The sequence below is a fragment of the Rhinoraja longicauda genome, chromosome 12, assembly GCF_053455715.1.
Source record: "Rhinoraja longicauda isolate Sanriku21f chromosome 12, sRhiLon1.1, whole genome shotgun sequence".
In the NCBI taxonomy this organism is placed as follows: domain Eukaryota; kingdom Metazoa; phylum Chordata; class Chondrichthyes; order Rajiformes; family Arhynchobatidae; genus Rhinoraja; species Rhinoraja longicauda.
This window is the reverse complement of record NC_135964.1, coordinates 35703818-35721745: the sequence shown is the minus strand read 5'-3', so window position 1 is coordinate 35721745 and position 17928 is coordinate 35703818. Positions and strand designations below refer to the sequence as shown.

The 17928-nt window shown below is 43.8% G+C and overlaps 1 protein-coding gene and 1 long non-coding RNA gene across 6 annotated transcripts in view; one reads left to right on the top strand and one right to left on the bottom strand.

Annotated features, from left to right (window-relative positions):
* LOC144598908 (uncharacterized) overlaps positions 1-17928 on the bottom strand; it is a 71505-nt gene that overhangs the window by 9944 nt on the left and 43633 nt on the right. The window lies entirely within an intron of this gene.
* Positions 1-17928, top strand: part of LOC144598907 (actin remodeling regulator NHS-like) — a 351767-nt gene that overhangs the window by 298680 nt on the left and 35159 nt on the right. For 4 of the 5 annotated variants that reach the window (XM_078409482.1, XM_078409481.1, XM_078409480.1 and 1 more), the window contains exon 3: positions 3218-3339. In XM_078409482.1, coding sequence (XP_078265608.1) covers positions 3218-3339 — 122 coding nt within the window. Of the gene's footprint in view, positions 1-271; positions 425-3217; positions 3340-17928 lie in introns of those variants that run through there. The other variant, XM_078409483.1, reaches the window with a different exon arrangement.

Here is a 17928-nt window from a genome sequence, read left to right as displayed (position 1 = left end):
CACAGAAAGAAAGTTTATTTTCTGAATTGTGGAATTGTTGTTTACAGCCAAATGAATGAAAGCTAAAAATCAAGCTTCCCATTTGTGGAATGCATGAATTGTCTGGCTGATATCAGAAACTACTGCAGCTCCATTGTACTGCTGTGTTGGTGCAACCCGTGATAGCTTCATTCTAAGCTGTCACTGACTGAATCAATTCAGCATCATTTTGAAGTCCTGTGCAAAGCAAATAGTCTCTCTGGGCAGCAGTGTTGCCCAGTGTGCAGCTGGCAGCCTGCGGATTGGGAGCCTCGGCTCCATACTCTGCCACAGTGAAGTTTGCGTTCCTGAGAAGCTTGCTGAGAGCTGATACTGCAAGGCAGCATTCTGCAGAGAAGAGCAGTCGGTGCCACAATGGGTCGCTATCACAAACTGGGTGAAAGAGGTATTGTTGGCATTGAAACATAAACCGAGTGAAACGCTTTTGTCTTCAATTCTGGATTAACGGAATAATGTGTGTGTGTGTCTGTTGGCAGAAATGCGAACAGTTGTCTGTGAATTCAGTTCTATCATCACTACTGAAAGTGTGAATTACTGCTCATGTGAATTACGGGCAAAAATCTGAGTAATTTAGCACTTTGAGAGGCACTACTGCTACTCCTTGGACCTTGGATATGTGCAAATTAATGCAGTAAATTCTTCACTACTCTGCTGGGCTATGAGCAGAGAAAGCCTCCTTAGCTCCACATAATGGGGCTACATTGAAATGTGCAAGAGTACTATAACTTTTCCCCAAGATTGTTCATTCTGATCAGAGTTTTGTAGAATAGAAGTTTCATTACACCACCATATATGTTTTGCGTATGAAAGTTAAAAATTCATTTAAGTATTTATTTAGTCCACCGCCAGCATTCATGTTATTTGGATTTATGGCCGAGAAATTTAAATCCTCGATTCAGGGATTTAAATCCTTGATTTGAATCACAGTTTAAGAATCCTATTTTGGTACAGCTCAGTTTTATCTTTTATGATTGTTCAGAACATACAGTATGTTAAAATAACTTGGCTGTTTTCATGAGATACCTGATGTTTAAATAAAGCTGAGAAGCAATGGAAGGACAATGGTGAAACAGAACTAGTAGTTTTTTTTAAAGCAAGTTCAGCCACATCATTAACTTATTGCAGCCTTGTTAATGAAGTTGACTCACATGTGGTATCGTGCTTGCACGTTGCCAGTCAGCCTATTTGTAATTTAGTGGAAGTTACAATTATGTAATGGAGACTTCCTCATAAAGACATTATTGTGGGAAGCCAAATGAACTGTGAGGCCTCTAAACAGTCACCACAATCTGGTTACCTAGTGGTACTGATTATTAATTTATTGTATTACCGATAATTGTATATTTACTTGTTGTGTTATTCCATTAATGGGCCTGTAAAGCTGCAGCAAGTAAGAATTTCATTGTTCCATTTACGGTACATAAGACAGTTAAATACTTTTGACTCCACTCTTGAGTCTTCTGCAATTTACTGATTGTCAGATATTGTATCATTGTTGTGTTATCAGTCCCAGAATTTATCTAATTTGTAAATGAATTCAAGCAGTAAAATTGCAAATAATCTTGTGCCGTGAATATCCAGACAGATGACGTACGTACGAAAGGCAAAATATATCTATAAAGCATCTTTCATGACCCTTGAGTCTTCGCAAAATTCCAATGGAAAATCTTCATTATGAAGTGCAATTACTGCTCTAGTAGGAGAATTGTGCCAGCTAATTTGTTCATGACTCTTGAATCCAAGATCCAATCTGTAGTTCAGCTGACAACTTATGGCAGTTGTGATCAATAGTTCGATATAAGGTGCACTCTCTAAACAAAGATATAGACTTAATTTCTGAAGAGACACTGACTCTGCATGGAAAATCATTCTGCAGTCATTCAAATTAAGGTATGGTATTGATGGGGGAACTTTCAAGGCGACACCAGAGACTGCAGATGCTGGAATCTGTAGCAAAAAAAAGAGCAGCCGGAGGAAGTCAGTGAGTCAGGCAGCATCTCTAGTAAGAAATGACAGTTGACGATTTAGTTTGAGACCCTTTACCTCGACTGAAAGGGTGGAGGAGATGGAGCCAGTATAAAGTTGATGGTAGGGATAGCAAGAGGTAGCAAACAATAGGTGAAGAAGGGTTGATTATCAGATAACGGCCAGGTGGGGGAGAGAAGGTTGGAGGTAGCCACAGCTGGAGAGCAAACGTCTGCATATTTTAGATTCTGATAGGAAAGGAAGGTGAAGAGTGAAACTGAATGAGGGGAGGTGGTGGCAGATAGGAACAATGGAGGAAGGGAGGAGTGAGCAAAAGGTGGGGAAAAGAGATCCAGTGAGAGGAGTGTGTCAGGAACTGGAGAATGCAATGTTCATGCTGTTGGATTGTAGACTACCCTGGCAGAATATGAGTGCTGTTCCTCTGGCAGTGGAGGAGCCTGAGAACAGACAAGTCGGTGTGGGAAGGGGAAGTAAAATGGCTGTCAACAGAGCGACCCAGGTGGCCACAGCAGACAGAGTACAGGTGCTCAGCAAAGCAGTCTGTATTTGGTCTCACCAATGCAGAGGAGACCACGTTGAGAGCACCAAATGCAATAGATGAAGTTGGAGAAGGTGCAGGTGAATCTTCATTTCACTCAGAGGGATTGTTTAGGCCTGGATGGAGGTGAGGGAAGAGGTGCAGTGACAAGTGTGGCACCTCCTACAGTTGCAGGGTAATGTGCATGGGAAGGGGGAGAAATTAGCAAAGCAGGAAGTCTTTGAGAGCGTGATCCACAGTGGGGAGGAGAAGATGATGTGAGTGGCGGTGGGATTATGTTGTAGCTGGCTGAAATGTCAAAGAATGATGAGCTGGATGTAGAGGCTGATGGGATGAAAGATACAAACTAAGGGAACTTTACCCCTGTTCTGCTGGGAGCAGATAGGGTGAGAGCAGAGTGCAGGATTTAGATATGGCTAACACCGTGGTCAACAATAGTGGGTTCAGCGGGGGGGGGGGGGCTGTATTTTCTGAAAAAAGAGAACATTTCAGATGTCCTGGAATGGAAAGCCTCATTCCAAGAAAAGATCATCAGATATGGAGAAAATCAGAGGGAGGCTATCACGGTTTGAGCTGGCACGTATATTTTTCAACACCAGCATCTGGCAGAATTGACAAGGCATGTGTTAATGTTGTATTCTGGTTTCTTGACAGAGCATCAGAGACAACTTGGAGAGAGACGATTAATGAAACGTCCTTCAATGTTTCCCCCACCACTGCCATTGACACAACATAGCCACAGGCTCAGAGCGCAGAGGAAGCAACAAACCACAAAGGTAAGTTCACCCCTTCACGCTTTAGTTAATAAGTTTGGTTTTGCACTAGGTTTGCATTGTGATCACACAGTACTTTGTACATTTAGAACTTCACATAGGTGCATTAAGAGTTCTTCCTAAGGTGAACATGCGACTCTCCATGTTGGCAAGGTGGGAAAGGAGTTGGATCAGATATATTGTGGAGAAACTGTGGTAAGACGCTGTTCACCCTGGCTTGGCATGATTTTGACAAATGTTTAAATACAACTCCCACCTATATTCCCCATTAAACATTGTAAGCACATTTCTCTGGGGTATGCAGGCTACAGAAAGTCATTTAAGTTATACGGCAGTGTAAAGAAAATCATTATCTGTGCAATAAAATTTTTAAACTAGGCTGCATGCAAATTTGCTGAAAATCTATCATCTCTATTTAGCTGAATCATTTATGTAAACACTTAGTGTATTACCTTGGAGATCAATATACTTAATTTATTAAAATGGTGATTTGATGTGAAATTACATGCTGACCAGTTTGCACTGTTGAGTTGACACTTGGGAGCAATCTCACAATCTAGAAATAAACTTGTACCTTGCTTCGTGTTCAGGGTGCATCCTTGGGAACAAGACCATCCATGGAATCGCACCTAAAATTATTTTATAGTACTTCACATGTAGAGATGCTTTACTGAAATGCTGTTGTGCCAGGAACCTGGGCTAAATCCAGCAATCTAGTCTGAATCCAGCATCTAGTCTAGATATACTGCCCATTAGATTTGGTGTTAAGCTGTTTAGTTTAGTTTAGTTTAGAGATACAGTGCGGAAACCAGCCCTTCGGCCTACCGAGTCCATTCTGACCAGAGATCCCCGCACACTTATACAATCCTACACATACTAGGGACAATTTACAGCTATACCAAGCCAATTAACTTACAAACCTGTGCGGCTTTGGAGTGTGGGGAAAAACCGGAGCTCCCAGAGAAAACCCACGCAGGTCACGGGGAGAACATACAAACTCCATACAGACAGCATCCATAGTCAGGATTGAACTCGGGTCTCTGGCGCTGTAAGACAGCAACTCTACTGCTGCTCCACAGTGCCACTGAGCGCAGAGATGTGCTTCCTGGTTGGCAGTGCTGAGGATTGACAGCAATCGCGCAGGTCTTCCCAGCCTGGTGATTTCTCAATCAGGCAACAACATCTGTGGTGAGTACTGGCCTTTAAACTTGTGTAGCCACAGAAAGAGAAGTGGAACCAACAGTTTGCATCCTATTCAAAGGATGGTTTGAGCAAGACCGTAGGATCTGGGTGGTTTGTCAATGCATGAAGCAGCTGCTGGCAGTCCCAGCAATGACAGTCTTCGCCACGGTGCCCTGATGCCCTCATCTCTGCACTAAATGTTTGTCACTGCTTTCCTAGTCCAGCCAACACCAGCACTCACAGGTAGCCTCTCCACATTGAGCTGTTAGCGATACCTTGCAGCATAAGCAACAATGGAAGGCAGGGTTTCATGCAGGTTTTCCGGCAAAGCAGCGCACAGCTCTAAAATATGTCTTGTTTTAAAAGTATAGGGGATGCATCTTGTGGGTGTTCAGATTGGAAGAGCAAGAGCACTGTAATAAATCAGCACCATGCTGATACCTGTGTAAGACCAGATTTCTTACAGGGAAGTTTGTGAGAACTGCCTTTGTAGCTAATTATTTCTTAATTGAGTGTCTTTCATTGGCTGTGAAATACTTTGAGTCAGCCTGAGAATGTAAAAGTAAGTATTTTTCTCTATAAGCTAACTATAAGCCCAACCTGCAGAAATTATTCCTTCTGTTTTAACATGTACAATCATTCCCAGCACCACATGAATGATGTTGTTACAAGTAAAAAGACCGTCGCCTGGCAAGCAACCCATTTATTGGGTTTGCCACCTGCAGTGTCCACCTGTCCACACTGACTGCTTGTATCTGAGCTGATCCTGCGAGATAAACCACAGAGGCATAGGCTGTAAGGGGTGACTAAGATTCAGGCAGCATATCCTGCCAAAGGCCTGTGAAGACGTTTTTGATCGTCAGAGATATTTAATAAAACATTCAAATAGATTTAAGTTAATATATAAAATAAATTAAAACATATATTTAATTAAAATACTTACATACCATTATTAAATCAACTGAGAGACATGGGTTCATTCCTGAGTTTGTGTGGAGTGTGCACATTCTGCCTGTTATTACTTGGGTTTCCTCTGAGTCCACTGGTTTCTTCCCACATTCCAAAGACCTGCAGGTTGGTAGGTAAATTGGCCACTGCACTGTATACATGAATGGTAGAATCTGATCTCCAGCTCTTCTGCGACTGCGCCTTTAAATGCACAGGCATGAAAGTGGGAACCAAGCTGAAGAATGAACAGCAAACAGCCAATGGTTCTGCAAGGAACTGCTGGCTGGAGGTAGGGTTGATAGATCCCATTACTCCAACTCAGTACTGTCCTAAGCACTGAAAGGAGAGGGCAGGCATCCTTCCTGCATTATCTTTTTAAGTGTGATTTGTGAACTAATAATGTCAGCCTTGTAGACAGGTTTGTAACCAGGTCTGAATGAGTATAGTCTACTTTCTGCTGCTCTTGTTTCCATGGTAACATGCATTTACTGTGCACTATTATGACCAGCATCGCAGCAACAGTATTCTCAGCACCTATAAAGAATCTTTTACATTCCAAAGGTTTTTTAGCTCTCCTACATTGCTCCTGGATTTCATTAATTTTCACATACAATGAAAATTGAGACTGTCTACCTCGGGAGAAAGGCATGTGCAATATCAGGCATCATCATCTGCCTCCGCATCTCCTTGTGTAAAAAGGAACTGCAGATGCTGGTTTAAACCGAAGATAGACACAAAAAGCTGGAGTAACTCAGCAGGACAGGCAGCATCTCTGGAGAGAAGGAACAGACAAACTTTAGGAACAGCGTCTCATATTCTGCTTGGGTAGCTTACAACCCAATGGAGTGAACATTGAATTCTCCAACTTTAAGTAACCTCTCCAGGAAATGCAATGAGGAGAGCAAGATTCGGGGTGGGGGTAGAGGCGGAGTGATCAAGGACAGGCTGGAGTACAATTTGGTGAGTGGAGGCAAAGGTTGGGTAAAACACTGGCTAGAGATTAGGAGCACTTAGGATAACAATGGAGCAGGGCTTGTAAAGAATTAATATGGTAGGCAATTGCAAGTCAAGTCTGTGCAATAGTAAGTTATACGTAGAGGACCCTAAAGGATAAACAATAACTTTTTGAAACTCCCACTAGGTTCCCAATTTTCCTTTACATTTGTCTTTTTATTACTGAAGTTGAATCATGTAGTATATCTAAATGTTGCCATGCACAAAGAATTCCTCGTCTTTTGGCCTTCAGATATTTCCACTCTCTTGCCTCATATCCAGTGATGTTTTTCTGATGGTTGACTTGGTTAAATGTACACTAAGTGTTGCAATTCCCAGACCAAGAAGGAAAAACCATCTACACCTGCAACATTTCAGTTATACTTCAGACCACATCTTCCTGTAACAATACAGATGACCCATTGCGATCCAACAGTTAGCATTCCTAGAAAACAGGCTAGATTGAGATTTTCCATAACTTGACACCATGCCATCTGTCAAAGCAAATTATTATGTTGAATTATTTATTTTCTCATAAAATTTGTGGTAGGAAATTTAATTCCATATCTCATATTTTTAGGTAGTGATTTTTGTGAATTCTAAAAGGGCAAATTTCCATAACCCAAATGGCAATAATGCAAGGGTCACCTGTAAAGTTGAGACCACGTTAACTTTGAACCTGGCTCAATGCAGTTGCAGCTAAGACCATATCACTTCACAATATGATATCAATTTGTTTCTCTTAATTTTATTTGCCCATATCTTTTCAAGCCATAATTTTGCTCTCCTAAATTCATTTTTATTATTACCCTGCAATTTCATATCCTGTTAGTCTGGAAGTACTGAGCTTTGACATTAGCTTTCCCTTTGTGTGTTTTGGTTGATTTATCTGACCTTTATATTTCACTAGACCAAGTGGACCCATTGGGCCCAAACCACTCCTACATAGGGGTAGCACCCTCTCCTCCCCACTCCCCTCTCCACCCTCCCCCTCCCTTCTCCCGGCCTCCCTCCCTTCCCTCCATCCCCCTATCCCCCCTCCCCAAGGGTTGCCTCTCCTGCATTGGTGCAGCACCCTCTCCTCCCCCACTCCTCCCCCACCCTCCTCCCCTCCCCCTCCCTCCCGTTCCCTCCCCTCTCCCGTTCCCTCCCCTCCTCCCCCCTCTCCCTACCACCCCCCTCCCTCCTCCACCCCATCCCTCTCCCATCCCCCCCCCACCTCCCTCACCCACCCCCCCCCCCCCACCTCCCTCACCCACCCCCCCAGGCCCAGGCCCAGGCTGCTTCCCCCGGCACCGGTGGTCTGGCTCTCCCACCGCTACGGAGCGGGCAAGCCTGCCCCCATGGGACTGACGGTCGAGCCCTGCTCAACGGGCCCCAACTGCGCAGGCGCAGACGCTTTTGATCTGCGCACGTGCAGATGCGGCGGCCATCTTACATAAGTACTGGATCAATGGAGCCCCAACTGTGCATGCGTGTTTTTTTAAACTTTAAAACGTGAATAACTTAAAAAATATAACACCAATTTCAATGAAACTTCTTCCATGGGACCAGAGGACGACGGTGAGTAAGGTGGGCCTAAAATTGTCATGCTATCGTGTACCGTTTTGGCTGTAGTTCAGGGACAAGCGAACAAACAAGTTTTAGTATATAGATGATGATGATATTCCAGGAGCCCCGAACTTTCTCTCTTTGGAACATTTGTGATTTAAATCCTTACTATCCCCTCCTAAATATCTCCCATTAGTTGAACATGGATTTAAATTCAACCTGCTGTTTTCACGCCACTTTTGTTAAAATCATATCCCATCTTAGTGAAGCTGGCTTCCCCCCAATTTAAATTTTTTACATCTGGTCTATTCTTTTCCATAATTAGACACAACCTGGCTGACATAGTCACTGATACCATAATGCTGCTCCACTGATATTATCCGAACATCTTCTTTGGTTTTCCTCAAGAATCCTATACTCTCCATGGTTTCAGGACTAATTCAATCCCATTTAATATTAGGCGCATTGAAATTCGCTGCCTACTGGCCTAATAGTTCACCAGCTTTGCTGAATATTTATATGTCAGAAGAATACTATTTGTGAGTTGCTATAATCTATCTGAAAAGTTTACTTTTGGCAGTGTAAATGTTACGAAGCAAGAATTGGAATATAAAGAGTCTTCAGTGAGTTTGTTTGGTGACAACTTACTTTGCATTTTGAGAAATTACGAAAAATTTGTTTATGCCTTGATTTAATTTCAGTAGAGGAAGATCAAATAGTGATTTAAATAAATTTCCTTTCTACGGCTCCCTCATACGAACAAGCTAAAGTTGCATACGTTTGCAGATGACACAAAAATAGGTGATATCGTAGACACCGAAGATGGTGTCAAAATTTATAGCACCTTGATCAGTTGGACAAGTGGGCTGAAGACTGGCTCATGGAGTTGAATATAGTAAAACTCCTTGAGGTGTTCATTGAAAGTGGTGATACAGGTCAAAAGGGTGATAAAAAATGCTTTTGGTACATTGGCCTTCATCGGTTTGGGTATTGAGTATAGAAGTTAAGAAGTTATGTTACAGTTGTACAAGACGTTTGTGAGGCCACATTTGGAATATTATGCTCGGGTTTGGGAACCCTACTACAGGAAGGATGCAATTAAGTGGGAAAGAGTGCAGAGAACATTTACAAGGATGTTGTCAGACAAGGGTCTGAGCTAGAGGGAGAGATTGGGCAGGCGAGGACTTTATTCCTTGGAGCACAGGTGGCTCAGGGGTGATTTTAAAGAGGTGTATAAAATCATGCACAGAGTGTTTTACCCAGTGTAAGGGAATCAAGAACCAGAGGACATAGGTTTAAGTGTGCATGAAGTGCATAGGTTGGTGCAATTCTCAAACTAGGAAGGGAAGCCATCTACACCTAACTCTTATTCACTGAAAAATGTGGATATCTGGACTACAGGTAACAATACAATGGTATTGAATCTCTAGCCCTCAAAATTGTATATCTCTCCCTCTGCATTACTTTATGGGTAGCATAACGCTCCTGACTGCGCTTTGCAGTTAATACGATCACAAGAGAACCATTCAACCAACAAGTTAGCATGGAGATCCTGTCAGACAATGAACGATCAAATGCTTTTCTGTTGCAAGTTCATGCACTGCCATTAGCACATTTTAAAATTCCTACTTGATTCGATGTCCAATTTCCATAAGAGAGTGCTAAAATTTGGCCCAGACATAATTTCATTAGCATAGAGTGTATCCCCAAGCACCATAATATCTTAATTTTGATGAAGATTGCATAATTCCCTGTTTTGCTTGTTAGGTTCCAGTTTCTCAACAATTGAAAATTGAAAAGTGTGTCGAGGGGATTACTGCATAGTAAATGTGCCAATGTCGTTATTCTGCTTATCATCAATGAATATATGATGAGTGGTCAGAGTAAATTACTGCAGGCATGATCCAGTAAGTCTAGCTTTTCACAACTTTTTAAATATTTCAGTGGAGCAATGTAAACTGTGCTGAATTTTTGGGGGGGGATTTGAAAGATGATATCTATCCCAAATATAAATAATTCAGAATTAATTTTAAATTTTAATTTGCACAATACGTCCATATAGCTGTTAAAGTTGACTGGACGTTTGCTTCTTGAGCAAATTCTCATCGCAGGGATTAGTGAGGTGATTTGCATTCATTAGTATCGTAGCTCAGTGAGTTCGTGCACAGAATATAGCGCGGGTGCCATGCAATAAGGAAACTCGAAGCAGTGATTGCCAGCAAATCATTTAAGAACTTTTATCAGCTCTGTGAGTTTGTTAATGTGCAGACACTTATTATTGTCCTGTGGGCTCTGCAAGACATTTTCTTGGCACGAAAGACGTCTGGCATATTTCTTGATTCTCCACACTAATTAATTAACTGTTGTTTCTTAGGCAAAGTGGAATAGCTATTAAAGTACTGTAATGCACACACATCAAGCAAAAAAACTATTAATTACTGCTACATAAATATAATTGATTTCTATATGAACATTTGCAATTCTTTAATTACGAGCATGTCAATATTTTCTACCCAGACTCTTTACTGGTTTTGGTATTGATAATTGCTCCAAGGTTCGCTGTAAATTATGTCAATTGCTCCCTCGGATTTTCTTTGAATCCTACCATTCCCTTAGCAAGGCTTGGTAATTTATTGTTTGAAAAATTGGTTTGGAATTTTGCCAGCCATCAGAGCAATGCATCCTCATTGAAGTTCAGACATGATCTTGGTAGCCATGGCAGTGTGTGTTTGCCTTCCAGATATTTCCACATGATTTTGGTGTTTTAGTGCCACCGGCTATCTGCAGCCATACTGATTAATTTATCAGAGGAATAAAGAATGAGGGTAAAACAAATCAACATAAAAGTGCTATTGTCTCTTCTGGGCAAATTGTATACTTAGAATTGACACATTACATATCTACTTCTATATCTACAGACTGTTAATCAGTCTGTAAAGGTCGGGAAGTTGGAGAGAGGACGACCGTTGGCTGAAAGTAAGTACCTGTTAATAGTGGGAGGAACGGCAGTTTAAAAAGAGCGCCAATAGGGCACTGTTAATCAGTCTGTAAAGGTCGGGAAGTTGGAGAGAGGACGACCGTTGGCTGAAAGTAAGTACCTGCTCAGTGAGAAAAGTGCGAGTCTTTGGCTGCGAGTCTTCGGCGAGGAGGCTGAGGTGAGGAGGCTGAGGTGAGGAGGTTACAATTGTTTTAAGCCTGAACTGTTTATAGACACAAAGTAATGGCGGAAAAGTTGGTACAGTGTGTTTCCTGCAGGATGTGGGAGGATAGGGACGTCGCTGGAGCTTCTGGGAGCTACACCTGCAAGAATTGTGTCCAGGTGCAGCCCCTGAATGGACGTGTGGTGTTGGAGAGGCAGTTGGATGACCTCAGGGCCATCCGGGAATGCGAGAGTTTCCTCGACAGGACCTATTGTGAGGCTGTCACGCCAAGGGTCCAGGTCGAGCGAAGGTGGGAGACTGTTTCAGGGGGGAGTGGACGTGGACTACAGGAGACCCCAGTGGCTGTGCCTATTGCAAATAGGTATACCCTCTTGGGAACTGTCGGGGCAGAAGACGTTTCCAGTCCGAGTGGCGGACCTGTTGGCAAGGATACTCGACAGGGGAGACCGAAGTCAGGAAGAGCCGTAGTGGTGGGTGACTCCATCGTCCGAGGGACGGACAGAAGATTCTGTGGCAGCAGGAGGGACTTGAGGATGGTCTGTTGCCTCCCTGGTGCCAGGGTTCAGCACATCACGGACCGGCTTCAGAAAATCCTAGTGAGGGAAGGCGATCAACCTGAAGTCGTTGTGCACGTGGGCACGAATGACGTCGGGCGGAAGAGGAAGGAGGTGCTACAGCAGGAGTTTAGAGAGTTAGGAAAAAGACTGAGAAGTAGGACGTCGAAGGTGGTTATCTCTGGACTGCTACCGGTACCTCGTGCTGGTGAGGCCAGGAACAGAGAGATAGAGGGTATGAATTTATGGCTGAGGGGCTGGTGCAGAGAGCAGGGATTTAGATTTCTGGACCACTGGGATCTCTTCTGGGCTAGGGGTGACTTGTACAAAAGGGACGGGTTACATCTTAACAGCAGGGGGACAAACATTCTGGCAGGCAGGTTTGCTAGTGCGACACCTGTGGCTTTAAACAAAGTAGAGGGGGGGAGGGGTTAACAAATTGTGAATATGAAGATGAGGTTAAAGGGAATACAGGAGATATTGCAGAAGACTCTCGGAGGAATGGGAACAGAAGTTCTAGAGGGGAAAAGAGATTAAGGGCAGGGCCATTTGTGACCGATGTGAGAGGGGAGGTAAATACAGAAGTTAAAGTGTTGTACTTAAATGCGCGTAGTATAAAAAATAAAGTGGATGAGCTTGAGGCTCAGTTAGTCATGGGCAAGTATGATGTTGTAGGGGTCACTGAGACATAGCTACAAGAGGACCAGGGCTGGGAATTGAATATTCAGGGGTACACAACGTATAGAAAAGACAGACAGGTGGGCAGAGGGGGTGGGGTTGCTCTGCTGGTAAGGAATTATATTCATTCCCTTGCAAGGGGTGACATAGAATCAGGAGATGTTGAATCAGTATGGAAAGAAATGAGGAATTGTAAGGGTAAAAAGACCCTAATGGGAGTTATCTATAGGCCCCCAAACAGTAGCCTTGACATAGGGTGCAAGTTGAATCAGGAGATAAAATTGGCGTGTCACAAATGTAATGCTACGGTGGTTATGGGAGATTTCAACATGCAGGTAGACTGGGAAAATCAGGTTGGAAATGGACCCCAGGAAAGAGAGTTTGTAGAGTGCCTTCGAGATGGATTCTTAGAACAGCTTGTACTGGAGCCTACCAGGGAGAAGGCAATTCTGGATTTAGTGTTGTGTAATGATCCTGATCTGATAAGGGGACTAGAGGTAAAAGAGCCATTAGGAGGCAGTGATCACAACATGATAAGTTTTACTCTGCAAATGGAAAGGCAGAAAGGAAAATCGGAAGTGTCGGTATTACAGTATAGCAAAGGGGATTACAGAGGCATGAGGCGGGAGCTGGCCAAAATTGACTGGAAGGAGGCCCTAGCAGGGAAGACGGTAGAACAGCAATGGCAGGTATTCCTGGGAATAATGCAGAGGTTGCAGGATCAATTTATTCCAAAGAGGCGGAAAGACTCTAAGGGGAGTAAGAGACACCTGTGGCTGACAAGGGAAGTCAAGGACAGCATAAAAATTAAGGAGAGGAAGTATAACATAGCAAAGAAGAGTGGGAAGACAGAGGATTGGGACTCTTTTAAAGAGCAACAAAAGTTAACTAAAAAGGCAATACGGGGAGAAAAGATGAGGTACGAGGGTAAACTAGCCAATAATATAAAGGAGGATAGCAAAAGTTTTTTTAGGTATGTGAAGAGGAAAAAAATAGTCAAGGCAAATGTGGGTCCCTTGAAGACAGAAGCAGGGGAATTTATTATGGGGAACAAAGAAATGGCAGACGAGTTAAACCGTTACTTTGGATCTGTCTTCACTGAGGAAGATACACACAATCTCCCAAATGTTCTAGGGGCCGGAGAACCTAGGGTGATGGAGGAACTGAAGGAAATCCACATTAGGCAGGAAATGGTTTTGGGTAGACTGATGGGACTGAAGGCTGATAAATCCACAGGGCCTGATGGTCTGCATCCCAGGGTACTTAAGGAGGTGGCTCTAGAAATAGTGGAAGCATTGGAGATCATTTTTCAGGATCAGTTCCTGTGGATTGGAGGATAGCAAATGTTATCCCACTTTTTAAGAAAGGAGGGAGAGAGGAAACGGGTAATTATAGACCAGTTAGTCTGACATCAGTGGTGGGAAGATGCTGGAGTCAATTATAAAAGACGAAATTGCTGAGCATTTGGATAGCAGTAACAGGATCATTCCGAGTCAGCATGGATTTACGAAGGGGAAATCATGCTTGACAAATCTACTGGAATTTTTTGAGGATGCAACTAGGAAAATTGACAGGGGAGAGTCAGTGGATGTGGTGTACCTCGACTTTCAGAAAGCCTTCGACAAGGTCCCACATAGGAGATTAGTGGGCAAAATTAGAGCACATGGTATTGGGGGTAGGGTACTGACATGGATAGAAAATTGGTTGACAGACAGAAAGCAAAGAGTGGGGATAAATGGGTCCCTTTCGGAATGGCAGGCAGTGACCAGTGGGGTACCGCAAGGTTCGGTGCTGGGACCCCAGCTATTTACGATATACATTAATGACTTAGATGAAGGGATTAAAAGTACCATTAGCAAATTTGCAGATGATACTAAGCTGGGGGTAGTGTGAATTGTGAGGAAGATGCAATAAGGCTGCAGGGTGACTTGGACAGGTTGTGTGAATGGGCGGATACATGGCAGATGCAGTTTAATGTAGATAAGTGTGAGGTTATTCACTTTGGAAGTAAGAATAGAAAGGCAGGTTATTATCTGAATGGTGTCAAGTTAGGAAGAGGGGATGTTCAACGAGATCTGGGTGTCCTAGTGCATCAGTCACTGAAAGGAAGCATGCAGGTACAGCAGGCAGTGAAGAAAGTCAATGGAATGTTGGCCTTCATAACAAGAGGAGTTGAGTATAGGAGCAAAGAGGTCCTTCTACAGTTGTACCGGGCCCTGGTGAGACCGCACCTGGAGTACTGTGTGCAGTTTTGGTCTCCAAATTTGAGGAAGGATATTCTTGCTATTGAGGGCGTGCAGCGTAGGTTCACTAGGTTAATTCCCGGAATGGCGGGACTGTCGTATGTTGAAAGGCTGGAGCAATTAGGCTTGTATACACTGGAATTTAGAAGGATGAGGGGGGATCTTATTGAAACATATAAGATAATTAGGGGATTGGACACATTAGAGGCAGGAAACATGTTCTCAATGTTGGGGGAGTCCAGAACAAGGGGCCACAGTTTAAGAATAAGGGGTAGGCCATTTAGAACGGAGATGAGGAAGAACTATTTCAGTCAGAGAGTGGTGAAGGTGTGGAATTCTCTGCCTCAGAAGGCAGTGGAGGCCAGTTCGTTGGATGCTTTCAAGAGAGAGCTGGATAGAGCTCTTAAGGATGGCGGAGTGAGGGGGTATGGGGAGAAGGCAGGAACGGGGTACTGATTGAGAGTGATCAGCCATGATCGCATTGAATGGCGGTGCTGGCTCGAAGGGCTGAATGGCCTACTCCTGCACCTATTGTCTATTGTCTATTGTCTACTTCAAAGGGGCATCTTTTTGAGCTTCTAAGGTGTGGCCATGCCATTGGAGAACCTGCGCCATAAAATACTGCTCACAACAAAGCATGTAAATGTAATAAAGGAATAGAGCCATGCATCTGGTACAAAAACATTTGATTTTTCAAAATGCCAAAACAGATGAAAAAATATACACAATTGCCTATCAACTATCAGAAACAAATCTAATGAAAAGCAAGGTGATTCACCAGCTTTGTTGAATATTTGTGAGCAGCTGTAATCTATCTGAAAAGTTTATTTTCAGCACAGTAAATGTTATGAAGCAAGGACTGACATATAAAAAGCCTTCAGTGTGTTTGTTTGTGGACAACTTAATTTAGGTAATTGGATTTTGAGAAATTATAAAAATCCGTTTGTGCCTTGATTTAATTTCTGCAGAGGAAGATCAAATAGTGATTCAAATAAAGTTGGTTTCTATGGCTCCCTCATAAGATCTTGTGATCGTATTAACTGCAAAGCGCAGTCAGGAAGATTACATATTATCACACGATGGGGTTTGTATTCATCTGAATCTATGTAGCTGTTATATAACTGAGATTCACATTAGGCAGGAAATGGTGTTGGGTAGACTGATGGGACTGAAGGCTGATAAATCCCCAGGGCCTGATGGTCTGTATACCAGGGTACTTAAGGAGGTGGCTCTAGAAATTGTGGACGCATTGATGATCATTTTCCAATGTTCTATAGATTCATGATCAGTTCCTGTGAATTGGAAGGTAGCTAATGTTATCCTACATTTTAAGAAAGGAGGGAGAGAGAAAACAGGAAATTATAGACCAGTTAGTCAATGGTGGGGAAGATGCTGGAGTCAATTATAAAAGATGAAATTGCGGAGCATTTGGATAGCAGTAACAGGATCGTTCCGAGTCAGCATGAATTTACGAAGGGGAAATCATGTTTAACTAATCTTCTGGAATTTTTTGAGGATGTAACTAGGAAAATTGACAGGGGAGAGCCGGTGGATGTGGTGTACCTCGACTTTCAGAAAGCCTTCGACAAGGTCCCACATAGGAGATTAGTGGGCAAAATTAGAGCACATGGTATTGGGGATAGGGTACTGACATGGATAGAAAATTGGTTGACAGACAGAAAGCAAAGAGTGGGGATAAATGGATCCCTTTCGGAATGGCAGGCAGTGACTAGTGGGGTACCGCAAGGCTTGGTGCTGGGACCGCAGCTATTTACAATATACATTAATGACTTAGATGAAATGATTAAAAGTACCATTAGCAAATTTGCAGATGATACAAAGCTGGGTGGCAGTGTGAGCTGTGAGGAAGATGCTATGAGGTTGCAGGGTGACTTGGACAGGTTGTGTGAGTGGGCGGATGCATGGCAGATGCAATTTAATGTGGGTAAGTGTGAGGTTATCCACTTTGATGGGAAGAATAAGAAGGCAGATTATTATCTGAATGGTTTTAAGTTTGGAAAAGGGGATGTACAACGAGATCTGGGTGTCCTAGTGCATCAGTCACTGAAAGGAAGCATGCAGGTACAGCAGGCAGTGAGGAAAGCCAATGTAATGTTGGCCTTCATAACAAGAGGAGTTGAGTATAGGCGCAAAGAGGTCTTTCTGCAGTTGTATAGAGCCTTAGTGAGACCTTACCTGGAGTACTTTGTGCAGTTTTGTTCTCCAAATTTGAGGAAGGATATTTACTCACAAAATGCTGGAGTAACTCAGCAGGTCAGACAGCATCTCGGGAGAGAAGGAATGGGTGACGTTTCGGGTCGAGACCCTTCTTCAGACTGATGTCAGGGGGGCGGGACAAAGGAAGGATATAGGTGGAGACAGGAAGATAGAGGGGGATCTGGGAAGGAGGAGGCTCATGACAGAAAGGTCAGACTGGGAATGGGAGGGGGAGTTGAAGTGCTCGGCCACCGGGAGATCAGTTTGGTTAATGCGGACCGAGCGCAGGTGTTCAGCGAAGCGATCGCCGAGCCTGCGCTTGGTTTCGCCGATGTAAATAAGTTGACATCTAGAGCAGCGGATGCAATAGATGAGGTTGGAGGAGGTGCAGGTGAACCTTTGTCTCACCTGGAAAGACTGTTTGGGTCCTTGGATGGAGTTGAGGGGGGAGGTAAAGGGACAGGTGTTGCATCTCGTGCGGTTGCAGGGGAAAGTGCCCGGGGTTGGGGTGGTTTGGGTAGGGAGGGACGAGTGGAGCAGGAAGTTGCGGAGGGAACGGTCTCTGCGGAATGCAGAGAGGGGAGGGGATGGAAAGATATGGCCAGTGGTGGCCATTGTAGGTGACGGAAATGTTGGTGGATGATTTGTTGGATCCGCTGGCTGGTGGGGTGGAAGGTGAGAACGAGGGGGATTCTGTCCTTGTTGCGAGTTGGGGGAGGGGGAGCAAGAGCGGAGCTGCGGGATGTAGAAGAGACCCTAGTGAGAGCCTCATCTATAATGGAGGAGGGGAAGCCCCGTTTCCTGAAGAACGAGGACATCTGTGAAGCCCTAGTGTGAAACCTCATCCCGGGCGCAGATGCGGCGTAGACGGAGGAATTGGGAGTAGGGGATAGACTTTTTGCTGGGGACCGGGTGGGAAGAAGTATAGTCCAGATAGCTGTGCGAGTCAGTGGGTTGAGGAAGGATATTCTTGCTATTGAGGGCATGCAACCTAGGTTTACTAGGTTAATTCCCGGAATGGCGGGAATGTCATATGTTGAAAGCCTGGAGCGGCTAGGCTTGTAT